We start from the raw sequence: 20,384 nt of genomic DNA, 5'->3' as shown, positions 1-20,384 counted from the left end.
ATAGTTATCATATGATAGTATGTAATTATTTATTATATATTTATTTTGTGGCTGCCTATAATTGTTCCACTGATTTTGTTGGTTATTATTATATCAACCGTGGTTCCAAGAATTGTTCTTATTCTTATTATAATAATCATACGTATTTTAGTTCTGGTTGTTGTCATGATTAAACCTTAAATTATTATTGTTTTGCTGGTAATTGTAATTGTTGTCTTGGCTTGTGGTTGAAATGGGTTTGTCCATTTCCACCAGAGTTTGGCTCACTGTTTGCAAAATGAGCCCTCATGATGTTGCTTTCTAATTCCTGAACTGTGACCATTGCATTTGGTAGGTCAGGTGAATTCATTGAGAAAATAGTATCTGAAATTTGGCCGTTGAGGCCGGTAATGAAGTCTCTAAGAACTGTCTTTCTATGTTTCTTGTTCATTTAAGCTGTTATCGGTTTGTTTCTACCATAGGTCAGAATAGTTTTATTAATTAGTAAAGTTAATAATTTTCCCTGACTCAATATACTTAATTCCTGTTCAATAATATAATTGGACATTTGTCGCTTAGGACAAAGTCATGTCTGGCCTTTATGGCATCGAAATTTAATACCGTACCATTATGGGTTAAAGCATTATTTTCCTTTCCCGTTATTTTGTTTCTTAATATAGGTAAGGCAGAATAAAATCTTTCACTCACACTATTTCAGCTGATTCTGTCCAGCTTACATATTTATATTCTTCACCTTTATATTCCCTAACAGATTTGATGATCTCATGAGATGTGACGCACTTGATATTTGGATCTATAATCTCTATCTGATAATCCTCAACCGATTTTATTTTATATGAAAGCTGAGAGTTTACGATCTCCTCCTTTAATGGATTTAATTCAATTTATAATTTTTTATTAATTCTCCTTTATTTAACATTGCTTTGTTTGCTATTGCCTGATTGTTTGTATGTTCTTGAGGCGGGTTCATGTGGAGTTTTTTTTTTGCTCCAGTCTGGCTTGTTGAAGGTTCTGACATTTTGAGAATTTTCATTTTGTTTTCATATTTGATTTATTTTTCAATTTTCTTTAAAAAAAAAGTAATAATAAAAAAAATAGTATCGCTCACGAATCGTCCTCCTTATTTTTCTTTTCTTTGTTTTTTGATCCTTTTTGGGGTCGTCATTTTCTTGAAAGATGATCTTGCTCGTCCTTCCTTCTTTGGTTTTTTAAATTGGGGTCTTCCTTCTTTTTGGTGTTTATTTTTGGCGAGGGATTGCCCTAATTTTTAATTAACTGTTTATTATAATTGTTATTTGTTTCGATGAAATATTTCGGATGAATTTTGTTGTTACTATTTAATTTTTATATTGTCCGAGCAGTGAATTTATGTTACGATCACCTTAATTTTTTGATCAACACAAACTTTTTATTTGTATGCCTATTGTATAGGATTTAAAATTAATGAATGCAGTAATCCCCATTTATTAATTTCCACCTTTTTTTGATCAACGCAGGCTTTCTATATTCGTCGGTTGTACCGGGTTTTTGGACGCGCAAAATTCCTCTTTTAAAAACTTTTTTAGTGTTTATTTTAAAGCTTTGCTTAAGAATTTTTTAATCTCACTTGTGAATTAATTAAAAAAGATTATTTTTTATTTTTGTTAATCAGTCATTCACTATTACAATTATCCATAAGTCGAACTTATATAATTCACTGCTCTTGTATTTTTTTGAAAATTTGCTCTGCTCGATTCGGATTTTAAAAACGGACTGCTGCTCTCTAGTTCAATGATCAATAATCAAACCTCGGCTTAGGAGACTTATCTCCAAAAATTGATAAAGAGAATTACTCAAGAGAGTCGGAAAATAGGATTGCATCATCCAATTTGCCAATTAAATTTTAAGTCCAATCTTGGCCGAAAATTGTTGTTTACATTAGCGCAGCTTAGGGACCGTTTTGTGGATCTTTTTGTTTACGTTTGCGGACTCAAGCCTCGCTTGGGACTCTCATGTTTATAATATCGGCTTGGATGTTTACAGCATCCATTTGATGCTGACTGCGTAAAATTAAGTTGGAGGCCTGGTTGACAGAAATTGTTAATTTATCTCGGGTCCGTCAGAGTTATCTGGAAATTAGCTTTCGGCACAAAGTTGTTTATAAATTGCACGTTATGCCGTTGGTTTTAGTTTCTGGGAACAGCCCAGCTTTTGCAATGCACGCACATTTTTTCTTTTGCTAAGCATATATTTGGTACTTTTATGAGTATATTACAAAGCCAAAATTATAATATAATAGAAAATAGAAAATAATATATTAGAAAATATAATAGAAAAAGCTCCAGGTGACCGGTACCGTAAACTTTAAAATTGTTAATTATTTAAATTACGTTGTGTATATGGGTCATAATTTAAATACATATGTATAAATATGTCATTGATTTCTATTCTACAATTGTTTGGTCAAATACAGATTTTATAAACATTCTATACTTAAAATAATGTAATGATTTCACTTCGCCTTTTTCCTACCAGTGTAATTTGTAGTGCTTCTAGGGCTTCAAGTAATAGAATTTTGAGACTTTTTAATTCAGTTGGGGTAGTTTGAATTATGAATTATTTTGTTTTTATTGTAATGTATTACGAAGTTTCCTTCTAGTTGACTTTTAGTATTGTTCTACTCCACTGTTCCATTGAAGTCGTTAAGTCAAAAGTCATATTATCGCCAAAGACGTTTCCGACCCCATAAAGTATATATTCTTGATCGGCGTCACTAGAGTCGATCTAGCCATGTCAATAATTTGTCATATACCTCGCATACGTTAATTTAAGCATTCGTTTTCAAACAAAATGAGTAATGAAAGAGCGCTCAGTGATGAGCACTTTGCAGTGATTCGGTGCTCATTCAGTGGTGATATATAAGCAGCAAAGCGATATTGTAAAGCGCCACCTTCCCGCTATTTCAATTTTTGTTATATGGGTGGCAGATTTTTGTCTGTTTGTGGGCGTTAGAGTGGGCGTGGAAAAGTTTTTTTTGGTCAATCGATAAGTATTGATGAGACAAATATATTTCAGCTAAAAATAATTTTTTCCAATTAAAATTGTATCTTCCACTGCTTTGGGGGGCTTGTAAGCGTTAGAATGGTACACAATTTTGTTAAATACACTTAAACTTTTTTTCTGGCATAAAAACTAAAGGCGCCACTGCTTTTCGCGGGCTGAGGGCACTAGAATGGTCGTGGCTGAAACAAACTTGCGCTGCAGAGGATATCCAGGAATCTGCTTGCCTAGTTCAACTCATACAGCTGTTGTGTTTTTTTTTTTATAATAATATTATTTATATTGTATAAACTGTACAATAAATTAAAAAACGCTATCAAAGCCAGGCGAATGACCTGGACAAAATGTAAAACAAATTTATAATAAATACCAACAAATATTGTTTAGAATTTTTTTGTCGTATAAATCCAAAAACAAAACCTGAATAAAAATATATAAATATTTAAGCAAAAAACAAGGAAGAAAGCTATTATCGAGTGCCTCGACTATACGATACCCGTTACTCAGCTTGAGGGAGAAAAATGAAAATTGAGATATATAAGCAGCAAATAAATATTCTAAAGCGCTACCTACAGGCTATTTTGGTATATGTTATGTGCGGCAGACAGTTTTAAGCGTTTTGTCCGTTTGCGGGCGTTAGAGTGGGCGTGGCAAATATCGAATATCAATCGAATGGTTGTAATGAGTTTATAAAAAAAAAATGTTCTAGCATGACAATTGTGGCCACCACTGTTTTGGGTGGTTAGTGGGCGAGGCACATTCAAATTAAAATAAAAATAAATCATACAAGTCTCTAGCACAAAATATCTCAAAAGAAACTACAAATAAACACGCAACAATATAACCAAGCTGGTTCACTGATATACGACAATAAAGAAAAGATTTTTGTCAAAATTAAAAACAAACTTAAGGAGCATAAAATCAAAATATTCGGTAGACATAACTATACCTTCGATTTTGAATACTCCAGTATTGGACGAAGAAGAAACAAACACAGATTGAAAGACTGTAATCGATTCGGAAATGGCAGCGGTTCAGATAAACATATACTCGTATATATATATATATATATATATGATGGACGTTGATGCACTTAGAACGGTACAAACAAGTGGCCCAACGACACCAAGAACGTGCTTAATGCGGGCTGGGCCCTTTTAAAAGTTTGGGCAAAAAATGCGAGTTGGAGAGGAAGATACATAAAAGAAATAGAGACGGGACACAAATAAAAATAAAAGGCACAACTAAGAATGAAGCAAATGAGTTAAAATATTAGGTTTAGGGATAGAAGTTGAATTTCAAATTAAATGATAAAGGTGGTTATAGTTATTATATAAAACGCAAAAGGGCTCTTGCAGACAAAAATTTGATGTATATCGTGGCAAATTTAGAGGATAATCATTTCGTGTTAGTCTAACGAGAACATTAAATGTTAGGCAGCTTAAAAATCAATGTCACCTCTTCTAAGATTTTTGTATGAAAATAATGCCAAGCATTGTTCTACGATTTACAAGTTTAGCTAAATTAAGAAATTGTAATCTACTCTGGTAGGAAGGTAGCCTTACCTTTGATCCCAGTTCAAACTACGAAGGGCAAATAAAATACATTTTTTGTACCGATTCAAAACGGTCGATGTGCACTTGATATCGTAGACTCCAAACCGACGAACAATATTCCATAATAGGACGGAAAAGGGAGGTAAATAATAATTTAGTCGTAATTTTTTCTTATTCCACGCAACGATACTGACCGGTTGTGTTTTATTTGAGCTCTTGAAATTACCTTTCAACCGCGGTTACACCGAACGTATATAATCTTAAAATTGGAGAATAACTTTCTCAACCCCCGCTCAACGCTTCACGCACTGTATATAAACATTACATCACGCCAATTAACATATTTAATTGAATCGCAATTCATCTGCTGTTGCCACAAAGGGCTTCGCTGGTGCTTTGTTTTTGTTCCCTATCGCCGTTTTCGCGTCTGTTCTTTACTCCCGCTCGCCAATTGCTCTCTCAAGGGCCCTAACGGTCCTCTCTCCGTGCACTTCACTTTGAACGCTTCGCCTCTCTCATCGTCATGATATTCGAATTGGCTCTCCGAATCGACGACTCTCCCATCAATTATTCTAACGGTCCTCTCTCCGTTTTCTTTAAGTGGGTCGCCTCTCTTATCGCCTTGCTTGCTGCGGATCTTCGAATTGGATCTCCGAATCGTCGCCTGGTAGGAAGGCGCTTACAGAATTTCGTAAACAGCTGAGCAGCAGCTTTGAAGTCTTCTCAATTATGGAGACTCAATTTCTCGACCGGTACGACTGCAGAAGGCTCTTCAACTCCTCTACAGTTAGCACCTGGCCTTGGCTCACTACATATAAGCCCAGATCATGCTACTACAATCGCACCGGCCGCGCTTCCTTCGAGCCAACCGTCTGCTAATCAACCCCTCAGTGCTATCCCACTATCTGGCGTGGCTTCCAGAACCAATGCGGCGGATCTTCCTCTCAGAGGCATTGCACCTAATAGGTCGATCTTTGTTTCTCGTCTCAATCTTGAAGCCACTGCTGATTGTGATAAAAGCTACCTGTGCCATAAATTGGCTGCACAACCTAATAGTATAAGTGTCTTTAAATTTAATTTCAAATAACCACGTAATATCTCTTCTTTTAAAATTACTAATTTTATACTAATTTACACTATAATGCACGAATACATCCGCAAAGGCGCATCTCAGGATCCCAATTCTGTTGATGCAAAAAACTAAATCGCTCAATATCTGTTGCTTATCAGAATGTTCGTAGTCTATTGGGGAAACTAAAAAGAGTTTACTCTAACAGCACCTTGCTGGAGTTTGACATTATTGCTATAACTGAAACCTAGCTCAACAAAACTGTTGATTATCAAGAAATATTCGTTAACAAGTTTGTCATTTACAGATTAGACCGCCCAACTCGTGACGGTGGCGTTCTAATTGCGGTACTAAACTCTTATTCTTCTGAACTTATTCCTTACGATAATATGCACAGCATTGAATTTATAGCAGTTAAAGTTAAAACCGATAAATGTAATGTACGTATTTCTTACTTGCTTCTACATACCCCCTGGCTCTGATCCTGCTATTTATCTTCATCACCTTTCAGCTATTTTTGCCGTTTCTTTAGCTGTCGGTGACGCCGATCAACTTATGGTTCTGGGTGATTTTAACTTCCTAACTCAGACTCTAATATTTTGTTCCCTGAAAATCAACATGAATTTATTATGGGTTAACTAATTAAGTTCAGTTAATTCCATAAAAAATTCTAGAGAAAGGATCCTTGACCTAATTTTTGTTAGCGATGTGTCTGTGGCAACCATTTCCAGATGCAATCTTGTGTCCACACCGGAAGATTCGTACCGTCCTGCTCTATATATAAGCGTTCATATAAATTTTGAAACTACGAATCAATTTGCCCCACAACGCGTTAAGTTTTTTAGGAAAACTGACTAAACGGGATTAAATTCCCACTTTGACCACCTAAACTGGTCGACTGACCTTGATAGTGCAGTTCTTTGGTTTAATGAATCGGTTTGCTCTACCTTAGACACCTTTGTCCCCGAAGTTACCATTGGAAACTCATTAAAGACTCCTTGGTTCTCCAGGCATTTGTCCTACATTAAAAACACAAAATCGTGTCTTTTTAAAAGATATAAAAAATCCGGGTCCGCCGCATATTTTTCCCAATATGTTATTGCCCGATCTAATTTCATAATATGCAATAATCAATGTTATGCTGGGGTTATCGTATTGCTGAATGTAGACAAAATATCAGATCTGACCCTACAAAATTTTATTCCTTTGTAAAATTTAATGTATTTCCGCCATGTCTCCATTTGGGTAATCTTTCAGAATCTTCCGATTTTAACATGTCTAACCTCTTTGCTACTTTCTTTCAATCTACATACTCTTCTCTTTCCTGTAACTCATCGACTTTTTATCCATACGCTTTGCCCCACATTAATAATATCCAAATCCCACTTTTGACGAGTCTTTCTCTGCAGGTCCGGATAAAATTCCGAGTAGCATAATCAAACAGTGTGCTGCATCTCTTTTAATCCCTCTATACAACAAAGGCTCTAAAACTGATCTTGGTAACTACCGAGGTATTGCCAAGCTGTCTGCGATCCCAAAGCTTTTGGAACGTCTAGTAACCTAGCCACTGTTTACTTATTTATAACCTATCTCTGATTGGATTTCCTCCCTACTTATTTGTATGGATTTCGTCATACTTGTCGAATAGATCTCAACTTGTATTGTTCAAAAACGAAGTATCTTCTCTGGTAAATGTTACTTCAGGCGTACCACAAGGTAGTCCCCTGGGACCATTACTATTTATTTTGTTTATTAATGACCTCCCACAGGTGATGTCCTACTGTACCACTTTTATGTATGCAGATGATGTAAAAATCTGTATGTCATTTTCTAATTAAAGCTCACATCTTTTTATTCAGTCTGACCTCAATAAGTTCCAGGCTTGGTCCTCAACAAACTTGTTATCACAAAATTATTCAAAATGCAAAACAATGACGTTCCCCCGCACTACTTTTCACACAACCTCGTACACCCTTGGAAACTCATTATTGGAACGCGTGGTGAAAATTAATGATCTTGGTGTGTTGTTCGATCAAAAACTTTGTTTTATAGCCATATCTCAGTTATAGTTAATAAAGCTACCGGCGTCTTAGCCTTTATTGAGCGTTGCGCAAAAGAGTTCAATGATTCGTATACAACTAAATAGTTATACGTAAGCCTAGTTTGCCCAATTATGGAGTACTGTTCTTAGGTATGGAATCCACAATATGTATACCAACAGAACTTAATAGAATCGGTTCAAAAACAATTTTTTTTATTTGCTTTGCGCAACCTTAATCCTGATCGGCACTTACCACCTTATTTGTCCAGGCTAAAATTGATTGACCTAAACACCTTAAAACACCGCAGATTTTGTAACTGCGTAATATTTATACACAAACTGCTGACCGGTGCGGTGTATTCTCCTACTCTGTTGAGAGACATTAATATTGCAGTCCCGTCAAGATACACTCGTGCCTTTCGGTTGGCTCGAAGGAAGCGCGGCCGGTGCGAATGTAGTAGCATGATCTGGGCTTATATGTAGTGAGCCAAGGCCAGGTGCTAACTGCAGAGGAGTTGAAGAGCCTTCTGCAGTCGTACCGGTATTTCGGTTAGGCTGCAATCCAGATGCTCCAGGCTCAGATCCAGGTGAGGTTTTGTTAAAGGCGAAGCTAGACTGCAATCCCTATGTGCCCGGTCCAGCTGAGTTGTTGACAGCCAAGATTGACGGAATACCAACTGCAGCAATGCAGGGAGATGGAATTTGCAGCGAATTTTTATTATTGTTTGCAATCTTTCGCCTTGGTAAGAAAGTAACTGATAAACGTAGGAGTATTTAAAAGGTTGTACTCACACCATCCATGAAAACAAACAATATCCGACTGTAAGTTTAATCCCGACGCTATATCATTATATGATAAACAAAGCTTAACATCAGCAGACATTAGTACACGAGAATGTGTTATGATTGAGGAAAGATCGTTAATAAACAAAGAAAACAGTAAGAGGGCCAAATGACTACCCTGAGGCACTCCAGATGTCACGTAGATCAATTTCTTTCAAAGCTTTCTTGAATATAAGCCTCTGAGTCCCACTATTCAAGTAACTTGAAATCAAAAATAATAGTTTTACAGGAAACCCAAGCTGATTTAATTTGAATAAAAGAAGAGAAATGTGTACGGTGCCAAAGGCTTTACTAAAATCTTTATATACAACTTAGGTCTTAATTTTTTTTTTAATACATTTATTACAATAGACGTCATCTTAAAAAGGTTGCGTAACAAAGCCATGCTGACATGGTGATATAAGCGAGAAACATAAATATTGCACATGAGCAGTGATAATACGTTCAAACGATTAAGAAATTGCCTATAGTTCTGGGCATCCGCCTTCGCACCTTTTTATGGAGTGGTATAATAAAAGAGTAGAAAAAATGTATGATGAAATAGACAAATTAAAATATTTAAGAATCGGTTTAGAATACTTAAGCACACATTCAGGAAGTCCAACTGGACCGGTTTCGGTAATTACAGGGGGCAAAATACAACTTGGCCTATTTAAGGGATTAGGGAAAATATAATTTGACCAAGCTGTCAAACTATAAGTAGCTTGCAAAAAATTGATCAAATAAATCAGCAATTTAAAATCCGTCGATGTAGATGCCGATAACTTACGCTTGGCATTAATAAAGCTTGAAAACTGTTTTATATCATTTGAAAATTAAAATTTACATTGATTTAGATACATAGAATAGCAATGACTGTAAAGAACATTAAAATCCCTTCGTGCCAGCACATATTTCGAAAAATCTGATGGCTTACCCGATTTTTCATACTTTTTATTAGTGTATGATTTAAGGTTTTTAAGTCTTTAAAGCACATAGGTAAACCAAAGAGGCCGGTTTAGGTTTGAATTAAACCTATCAGAAAATATTTAACAGTATATAGAATAGTACAGTGGCAATTACAAAGAGACATAATATGGTTCTTTAGTTGAGACGCAAAAGTGCAATTTTTCTTAGAACAGAGAAAAAATACCTCAAAGAAAATTTGGCACTGGGATTACATTTAAAAACCACAAGGGGACAAAACACCAAAAAAATAAGAGCACAAGAACTATCTGAGTCAGAATAATAGACTTTTACAGAAATAAATACTTTAAATATGGCAGTGCCAGAAGTAGAATTTCATGGACTAGCCTCTTACTCATACCTGAGTTTAGTGGAAAAGTTCGACGAGTGAAGTCCACTGTTTTGACTGTTCCTTGGTCTCTGGTGTGTACCAGTGGATCCATGTTTGGTCGACGGCCACGAAACGACGCAGAAACTCCTTCGGATTGCGCTTAAACAGTTTCAAACTGTGATCTGAATGGTTCTCACGGTTGCGTTTCTTGTCCGGAGTGAGCAAACGCGACACCCATCGTTCCGACAGCTTTCTCATGCCCAAAATTTCATGCATGAACTACTGTCTCAGCTATCTCGCTTATCTTTAGTCGGGAGTCTGCCAATACGAGACGGTGAATTTTTGTCACGCTATCCGTGATAGGCGTTTTCGGGGCACCTGGTCGTGGCTACTACGTTGAAACTCGTTAAACCAATTTATGACGGTCGCCATCAAAGGAGAAGAGCAACATCCAAGCGCTTTTTGATTTCGCTGCGCGATTTCCCTTCCAAAAACAAGAATCGAGTCACAGACCGATATTGCTCATTCTCCATTTTTCTAAAATCCGCGGTCAAGTCGGATTCCACACGCAGTCAAAACAAAACTACGAGTCCGATTCGGCTGAAATTTAGACTGTAGCAGTCGACTAGAATGTATAACACATTGATAAATTTCTTATGCGATAGTGACGCCATCGGGCGGTGAGCCTAAGTATTATCGGACTGCCCTCGTATATACTCCACAACAACAAAGATATAACCCTAATCGAGGGTATAACCGCGGAAAATACCGTGGAAACTACAGCGGAAATTACCAGAATAAAAATGGTAATAGATATAATGACAATTACAACAATTATGGCAACAATAAAAATAGAGGCCAATGTAGAGGAAACTCTAGAGGCCGTGGTATCTTAAACAGAGGAAATATTCGTAATGTGAGAACTGCCCAGAATGCTTCGGGAAACTCTCAACATCCCTTAGGTACCCAGCAATAGATACGTAAACGGTTCGATTAATCTTAGTGTAAATATATTCGTAACATTCACAAATGCAGCTGCAGGCAAGGGATAAATATTTTTAATAGATACTGGTGCCGATATTTCTTTAATAAAAGACAATTTTGACACTTTTAACGATATAAATATTGAATAATAAATAAATATTTGGGGAATCAATTAAGAATTAATTAAATCTAAGGGACTGACATCGTTAGAAATGCAAACAATTAAATATATAATTCAACACAACTTCCATATTGTTAAATCAACTTTTTCTATACCGTGTCATGGAACTTTAGGATGAGTTTTTATAAAATAGTATAATAACAACAATACAATAGTGTTACCAAAATCCGAAGTTGTTCGAAAACTGAGTTAATTTCAAATGGTATAGGTGCCGCAAACACAGTAGTAGCAACTGCGAATGCATTCGTGTGTTTAATAAATATAAGTACCGATCAAGTGATTAATAAAAACAAGTTAAATTATGAAAATTAAACTGTGATATATGTATCTGAAATAAATAATGAAACTAGAACGACATTAACAATTTAATTAGGGTTTTTGACATGTGTAGGAAATCTAACATGAAGCAGAGTAAAAATCTGAGAAGCGTGCCACCTCTGTTCCGAAGATCCGATTTTCATCGATTTTTTTTCTTTTCCAGTTCACAACGACAAAACAAAATCTTTATTTATTTATTTATTTATTTTGCCAAATTTTGACTTTTACCGGAGTTATAGGGGTCTGAAAATGGCATTTTTGACACTTTTTTGAAAAGGTTGCACTCAGTCATTATTCTATATCTTGGAATGGTTGAAGATATCTTTATGATGTTTCAATCCACCATGAATAAATGACTCAGACAGCGCTAGACGTCTTATTGTATTTTGTAATTTATATAGAGGATTCATTAAAAATTTGGCCGATAACTCTAGTCATGTAACAAGATTCAACAAAATTAAGGTTCCATTTGAATGGACTGATGAATGTCAAAATGCATTTGAATGTCTTAAAGCTCATTTAATGAAGCCTTAGAAAATCCACATTTTACAAAAGAATTTTGTATAATCACAGATGCTAGTAAGCAAGACAGTGGTGCAGTACTAACACAAGCCCACAATGGAACTCAACTTCCAGTAGCTTACGCATCGAAAACATTTACCAAAGGAGATACTACAAAGGTACGATGGAACAAGAGTCTACAGCTTTACCGCCGTTAATACTACCATGAAATCCAACCCAAATCCGAACTTGGTAGCAGCAGTTCCTGTCGACAAAGGGGTAAGCGAATCAACTGTGCGTGTGGATACAGCTAGCTCGAGTGAAGTCCATGTTTCCGGAATAAAAGCTTCTGTACTGGCTAAGTCAAAGAAATTGGTGCCGACCGTTCCTATAGGGACAGTAGGCACCGTTCCTGGATCTCAGCCTAGTGAGGTTCAGACTGCTGCTGGGGGGCGTATGAAACTTTCAGTTGTTCCACAAAGGAAGCAATTATTTGTTTCTAGATTCACCCCAGATACATTTTTTTTTCTAAATTAGCGCGGATGAGACTTGAATTAAAGGATTATAACTTTACAACAGAGTACCTAAGAGGTAAGATAATTCTGTAGGCGAAGCTTTATCAGGATAACTATCCAAGAACTAAGTGACATACAAATAAAATTCCTGAAAGTCACTACCAGGTATCAAAGTACACAAAAATTCTGCGCAGAACACAATATAATAGAGATGCCAAGGCAATCTACCAATTCAGCTTTTCAGTCCAACGTATACGAAGTCATTAATAATGATTAGGTACGTAAAGTAGTATAGCTAGGAAGGTACTTGATATATATTTATTTCATTAATATATATGTTCATATATATACACATATTTACATTCTCAAATATACACACTTATTAATCTTAACATTTGGTTGACAGCGGCCCGCAAAGCGACCACGTTTAAATGCTGACTGTGCATTCCCACGGTGCCGGCTGGCTCTTTCTCACTAACACATGGAGCCAGCCGTCTCAGGGCATATATGTGTGTACGTGAATATGCTAACGTTGCATTTAGCAGCTAAGAATGTTTAAAAGACTTAACAAAATCACTCTCAAACTGGAAGTCTTTGTGTGTATACCACTTTGTTCCACGATCCTTTTCACATGGCGACCGTGACAGGACTCCTGACAATCCTGTGCTACATAAAATATATAATCATTGGTGTATATATTCTCGCGTGTGGGATGATGGTTCACGTGTGAAGTGAAAAAAAACACTACTCAAATAAACATTACCTGTGAATAAAATTTAAATAAACATAAAAAAATATATATATATTTTAAAAATTACTACACCGCCGATTGGAAAAAAAAGCGAAGGTGAAGAATAAAGTGCGGTAGAAAACCCCGTCTACTGCGCCGCCGATTGGAAAAAGGCGAAGTGAGGAAGAAAATGCGGTAGACAGCCCCGTCTATGTTCTTTATGTTTCCTTGTTCTCGATATTTATTTAAATTAATAATTTATTTTATATTTGGTTTTGTACAAATTTATTGATTGTTTCGGAGCAGCCGTTGTTGCCGCTCCGAGCTCGAAGGAGCCCACTTTACTTAGGGGCTAAAGAGGTCTAAGTCACGTAGCGGCGCTGCCAACAGCGGCAGCTCAGAGACGTCCTATGTATTCTTAAGTATATAGCTATGCTCACTTAGTCTGGAGCTTGGCGGTATATGCACATACAGGAGGTCCGCTCGTGTTGCAATTATGCTTACACTTGCACTTTTAGCGTGCGGGCCAAGGCACAGCGAGCGGTTCGTATTTCGGGCACTTAGGTTGATGACCGAGGCCCTGAATTGTATAAATACTGCGACAAAGTGTTACAGTGCGTGCTCCTTTTAGTACTCTTGGTATAGTGGGTGGTCGATATATATATTTTATGTGTGCATACTACATCTCCCTCCTTTTGAAAAATAACGAAATATAATGGAGTTATTTTCTAGTATTAACTTTACAAACTTTGAGAAAAAATTATATTATTTATAGCATTAATATTCAATATTTTTTTGGTTTTTAATTTGTTTTTTCTATTTTTTTTTTGTTTTATTATTGTGTATCCTTATTTTAGATATAGTTATGATATGTACCCTTATATTATGTATGGCCATTCGTGATATATTTATGAAATAAAAATTGATTATGAAATAAAGAGTTTTAATCAATATTTATGTACTATTGTTTTTTATTTTTTTATTTATTATAGTTATGTTATCTCCTAGTTGTTCTACCTTATAAGGACCTGTATATTTCAAATCTAATTTAGGTCCTGTTTAATTTTTCAATAAACATTTTAAATTTTTTAAAATTTTACCAAAAATATGGACAAAAATCATACCCTAGATGGTGTTGTATTAAAACAGTATACGACGTATCGCAGCCATACATCCGAATCTCTTTTGTCAACTGAGATGTATGAACGAATGAACTCATTGAGTGTTCTGTGGCTTCGCTCGACGGTACCTACTGTCTGGTGGTGGTGAAGTTATGTTTTTAATATGTAAATATTAACACAGATCTTCAATAATTTAATTTTTATATTCTGTTCCCATGTCCGTAATGAACTTCTTCATTGGACCGTACTTTGGAATAAAATCTTCAAATATAGCCTTTGCTAGTGTATTTTCATTTCATATTTTATTTGGTATAGGTATAGCTACTAGGTATTAAGTTAAATCGCAGATGAGTGTTATTGTGGACCAACAGTATCTACAATTACTTTATCGAAAGCTCTTTGTGGAGTTTCGGTTATAGTTAGTGGTGTCTTAGTATGTTTAGTCGTTTTCAACTTTTGGCATTTAGGACATTTACTTATGTTTATTTTTCTGTCTTTGGACATATTTTTCCAGTAATAGTGTCTCTGGACCTAGGCCAAGGTTTTTGTAATGCCTGTATGACCACCTTGTATTGGATCATCATGGAATGTAGACAATATAGCTTCTTGTTTTTATTATTTTTTATTACGGTCACCGGGTTGAGTAGGGCTACTCTCAATCTTTATATAATCTTCCCATTCCATTATTTAATGATTCTTGAAACCATCAATGAAAGATGTCTTCCAAGTATCTTGTTATTGTTAATACCTGATTTAATTTTTAGGTTCGGGACGGTGCTCAATACTATCGCCTTCTGGGTACTTGAGCAATTTATCAAGGTAGAAGTCTTACCTATCCATTTATACATGTACTCATATTCGAATTCATTGATTATTAGAGGCTTAGCTCCTTTTTCGATTTTTGATAATACCGTGTTCTGAAAGTTGGGTTTCTTATCAAGAGTGATTCTAATACACTCTGTAGTAGTAGTATTCATATTTTATATATTTTCTTATTCATTTCTTTTCGTTGTACATTAGATAAGATTATTTGATAAAATAAAATCTTCATTCAATAAAGAAATATATGAATACATATATTTATATTAGATGGTTTGTGGATTTTTTTTGTATTATTTTTTTATATTTCGAACATTTTTTTATAATTATTGTTGGCGCTTTATATATTTTATATTTTGTCCAGAACATTAGACTGGCTTTTATTTATGGGTCTCTTTGATATACATTTATTATAAAAAATAAATGCGCTCATAATGAAGACAATGATTGATAATAAAATGTTCGTTAAATCTGTATTCTTTGTTTTGGACTCGATTTTATTTATAACGTTTGCTGTGGAGTCCACTTCTTTTACGTCTACTAAACCCATTTTGGGTGTTTTTTCTGTGAGCTGCTATAGGATTTTTTATGTTAAGCGTGTAATTTAATTTATAATTTATTTGCCATTTAGTTTTTCTCATGTAGTTAAAAATTTACCTTATTGGGCCGTAGGTAATGTGAGAACAATTTTTTTAACAATGGAAAAACTTGCCTCGTTTTTGTGTGGTTTTCAGGCCACACGCTAATTGGGAAACTTTAATGTCGCTCAATTTTACATTAGTTTTTATATTATATATACAAAAATATGTATCGCAGTGCAATGAAAAAATTATGCAACGCAGTGCAATGTTAAAAAAATATGCGCTCTTTGAATAGAATACTGTATAAACCTAATGTCTTCACAGGTACAGCTGTAAGCCCTCTTTTAACTCTCCGATCTGCTCGGCCTAGCGAGCGTTCGTTAATAAAAGCAGTAGCATATCGTCTTTGAAAGAGAAAAGTCGTCTCGTTCTTGAATTTCATGTTGTTCAATCAGTTTATACTTAGAATTTGCTGCACCCCCATAGTCTGATTTAAATGAGTTATAATTATAGAAAACGCTCTATAATTCATCGTTCATTTTGGTGCCCAACTTGGGGAAGTGTTTGCAAATTTAAAAGTTATAAACAATTGAACAATTCATAAATTATAGTCAAGAAATGAACGGCCGGCAAGAGACGTTCATTTTCTCATCTCCCAATTTCGTCGTCACTGAAGCTGTAAACGCAGTCAGCCTCACCCTCATCCCATCGCAATCTAGAAAAGTTCAACCATGTGCTGCATAGCCTAAAGGGACCAGCATTATACGCAGTCAAGGCGTTTCCAATAACCAACGAAAACTATCCCAAGGCTTTGCAGCGGCTTAATGAGAGATTTGGTAGTCCAACATGTATCTTTCTAGAAACCATAGCTGCGTTATTTAAACTTCAACCAGTCGAGAAATCAAACGCAACACAGCTACAAGGATTGGTGGATAAGTTGTCTGCTATGTATGGAGCACTGGAATCCCTTGGTATCAGATCAAATATTGCCCAGGCCATGTTGATCTACATCGTTATTGACAAATGCGATCAGCACACCCGCAATAAATGAAACGAGTCGTTGGATTTCAAAAATCTGCCTAACTGGAAGCAGTGTTCGAGTGTGCTGGAACTTCATTGTCAATACCTTCAATCAAGCAACCCCACATCACAAGGGCCAGTCCACCCAAGCAAGTAATCTCGAAATCAGTCGTATGGGCATAAATCGTTGTTCGCAATCACTCAATCTGCATGTGTGCTATGCTTGTCAGCTGGCCACAAACTGTTTGGATGCCTAACATTTAAATCGATGACAACACTTGATCGGTTTGAAACAGTCAAAAAAGTTAATTTGTGCCTCAATTGTCTCGGCAGTGGTCATTGATTCGCTCAATGCTCATCAAGGAGTCGTTGCCGCAGCTGCAATCAAGCTCATCACACAATGCTGCACCATGACAAGGACATTCCTGCCATAGCAGCACGTCCTGACAGCCGCACAATCTGCCAGTCCAGCCAAGTGATCCGATAACGTTCCCTCATCTGCACACTCAACCGGAAAAAGTTATCCTAGCCACGGTCGTGGTTCTGGATCGCATCAGGAAAATACAGGCCTGGCAGAGCATTGCTTGATGCATGTTCTCAGGTTAATCTCATCAACGAGGAATTCGCCCAAAAACTTCGGCTTCAGCATGAAAAATTCAACATGGGAATCCGCATGGGACACTCGTAAACTAATATAAAGCACGTGGCCACAACAACCATCCAATCACGCATCACAGATTGTCACTTCTCAATTGAATTCTGTGTCATCGGACACATCTCGTATCAGGCAGATTCTGAGATTGACATCTCGTCTTGGAATCTGCCCACCAACACACCTTTGGCAGATGAAAGATTCCATGAATCTCGACTCATCGATCTTCTATTAGGCGCTGAAGTCTTCTACCATTCGCTTGCCGTTGGCCAAATAAAGCTTGCACCTCACTTGCCAATACTCCAAAAAACATTATTCGGCAAGTTTCAGAATGTTTTATGTCAAGCACAGTCTCGATTGATAACCACTTGCAGAAGCTTTGGGAGCTAGAAGCCGTCGCTGTCTTACCTGAGAGTCTACATCCGCATCACCAAATCTGTGAGGCGCTCTATACTAACATTACAGTTCAGGACTCCCACGGTCGCATTATAGTCAACTTTCCCTTTAAGGATTATCCCTCTCGCCTTGGAAACTCCGCTGAAGTGGCTCGTCGACGATTCTACGCAATGGAACGCCGCATGCTGAAATTTCCTGAGTTGAGATCCCAATATGTCTCATTCATGCAAGAATATCAGGCGCTAGGTCACATGTCAATGGTGACCAATCCAGCCCTTCACGAGTCGCATTATTATATACACCACCACTGCGTCTTGAAGCCCTCGAGCACGTCAATCAAATTGCGAGTGGTTTTCGACGCCTCGTGCACAACAACTTCGCAACTGTCACTTAATGACCTACTGCTCGTGGGTCCCACTGTGCAAACGGATCTTTATCTGCAGCTTCTCAAATTCAGACTGTTTCAATATGCCTTGACAGCTGACGTGACAAAGATGTACAGGCAAGTCCTCGTCGATCCAAGTTTTCGAAAATATCAATACATCTCTTGGAGAGACTCCCCAGACTCAGAATTGCAGACGTTCTAGCTAAATACCGTCACTTACGGAAGCGCCGCTGCGCCGTGTCTAGCAGTGCGCGGTTTACACTACTTGGCTGATAAGTACAAGGAGGAATTCACGACCGGCGCATCGGCTATCAAATCGTCATTTTACGTAGACGATCTGCTTTGCGGAGCAACCGACATAAACACCTTGCAACTCATCAAGCAAGAAGTCATCGAAGTTCTTCAAAAGGGGAATTTTCCGTTGACCAAGTGGCATTCAAACCACCCTGAGCTCACTGATAGCAAGCCCACAAAGAGACTCAACATCTGTGAGGAAAACGTTACGAGCGCAGAATCAACTCGATGATGCGTTTTTGTTCACCGATGCTCCAAAACGACAAACCTCGCCAGCTACAAAGAGATCCATCTTATCCATTGAATCGTCACTCCTTGACCCCCTTGGCCCTTGTCACCGATCATCATCGTGGCGAAAATGCTTCTTCAGGAACTGTGGATACTCAATCTTAATTGGGACGAATCGGTTCCACAATCTCAAAATGATGTATGGACCGACTACTTAAATTCTTTGAACATGTTGCCAACTCTCCAAGTACTGCGGTGTTGCCAACAACAATCAGCTACATGGCTTTTGCGATGCGTCCATCAGGGCGTATGGATGTTGTGTGTACGTGCGAACTAAATGACCAAATAACACCACCGTTCGGTTGTGGACATCAAAGTCTAGAGTAGCTCCTGTCAAGAAACAATCGCTTCCGAAACTGGAACTGTGCGCCGCACACTTACTCGCTCAACTATTCAACACGGTCAAAGGATTGTTTGGAGAAAGACTTATACCGTCTTACCTCTGGTCAGACTCACAAATCGTAATCCATTGGCTCCAGCAGCACTCCGTTACACTCTCAACCTTCGTAGGAAACCGCTTGTCAGAAATCCAGAGTCTAACATCTGCCGCCAAATGGAGATTCGCGCCCACCCAAAGCAGCCCAGCTGATATTGTCTCTCGTGGTTGCACTGTCATCGAACCGGACTCATCAATATGGTTCACCGGTCCTCCGTTTTTGTATGAAGGCATTCAAAGTGGCCTGTTGCAAAAAATGCTGCCATCGATTTGGACATCGTTAACTGCGAGAAACGGAAACACATATTTTCAACTACAATTACAAACAACTATCTGCTGGCGTCACTCGAAAGGCATAGCTCATACACAGTTTGTCTACGCATTGTCGCATGGATGTTGCGATTCATACACGTCGTTCGGAGATCATCGAAGTTCAAGGGTCAAACCCTCAGTCCGGAAGAACTAGAACACGCAGCAAACTGCATAGCTTGGAGTCTTCAGACCCACTCGTTTCCAGAAGAACTCCCTTATCTCACTATAAATCAGATACTTAAAGGTCCTCTAAAGTTTCTTTCTCCTTTCGTAGACGCCTCTACCGGATTCTAACTCATAAAGGTCTGAGGACGACTCAACTATTCCGATCTGCCTGAGAGTGAGAAGTACCCAATAATACTTCACAGCAACTCATCAATGGTAAATATGTCCGCCACCTTCACATTAGAAACTTCCATGCCGGACCAAGGGCGCTTGTGGCGCTATTTCGTCTGAATTTCTGGATCATCAATGCAAGGAATTTAGCGCGCCGTATTGTTCGAGCCTGTACCCTCTGCGTTCGATATCGACCCGTACTACTGCAGCAAGTAATGGGTCAATTACCCAAGGCAAGATTGCCCATCAGTAGGCCCTTCAGCAAATGAAAAGATTCTCTGGACGTCGCTGTCTCCCCACAGTTCGGTAATAAAAGCAGTAGCATATCATCTTTGAAAGAGAAAAGTTGTCTCGGTCTTGAATTTTCGGTCGTTCAACCAGTTTATACTTAGAATTTCCTGCACCCCCATACTTTGATTTAAATGAGTTAGAAAACCCTCTATAATTCACCGTTTAATCGCCATGTAATTTTCCCCTCCCGCAAACGAAGAAGATAGGTTCATAGTGTTTTTTTGTTCTCGTTCTTTATTTATATTTATCATTTATTTTATATTTGGTTTTGTAAAAATTTATTGTATCACATACATTATATCACATACAGGAGGTCCGCTCGTGTTGCAATTATGCTTACACTTGCACTTTTAGCGTGCGGGCCAAGGCACAGCGAGCGGTTCGTATTTCGGGCACTTAG

General features: G+C 37.4%; 1 protein-coding gene across 1 annotated transcript; it reads left to right on the top strand.

Annotated features, from left to right (window-relative positions):
• The first annotated feature begins 17,584 nt into the window (after positions 1-17,584).
• LOC122818959 (uncharacterized) lies at positions 17,585-18,229 on the top strand. The gene has a single exon (XM_044094642.1). It carries the CDS (start codon positions 17,585-17,587, stop codon positions 18,227-18,229), a length of 645 nt encoding a protein of 214 aa, XP_043950577.1.
• The last annotated feature ends 2,155 nt before the right edge of the window (positions 18,230-20,384 follow it).

This window comes from Drosophila biarmipes, unplaced genomic scaffold (assembly GCF_025231255.1).
Source record: "Drosophila biarmipes strain raj3 unplaced genomic scaffold, RU_DBia_V1.1 ptg000005l, whole genome shotgun sequence".
NCBI lineage: Eukaryota > Metazoa > Arthropoda > Insecta > Diptera > Drosophilidae > Drosophila > Drosophila biarmipes.
This window is presented reverse-complemented; position numbering and strand designations above follow the sequence as displayed.

Excerpts from the sequence above, each read along its gene's own strand:
- LOC122818959 (XM_044094642.1), top strand. The coding sequence starts at position 17,585 with ATGTCAAGCACAGTCTCGATTGATAACCACTTGCAGAAGCTTTGGGAG.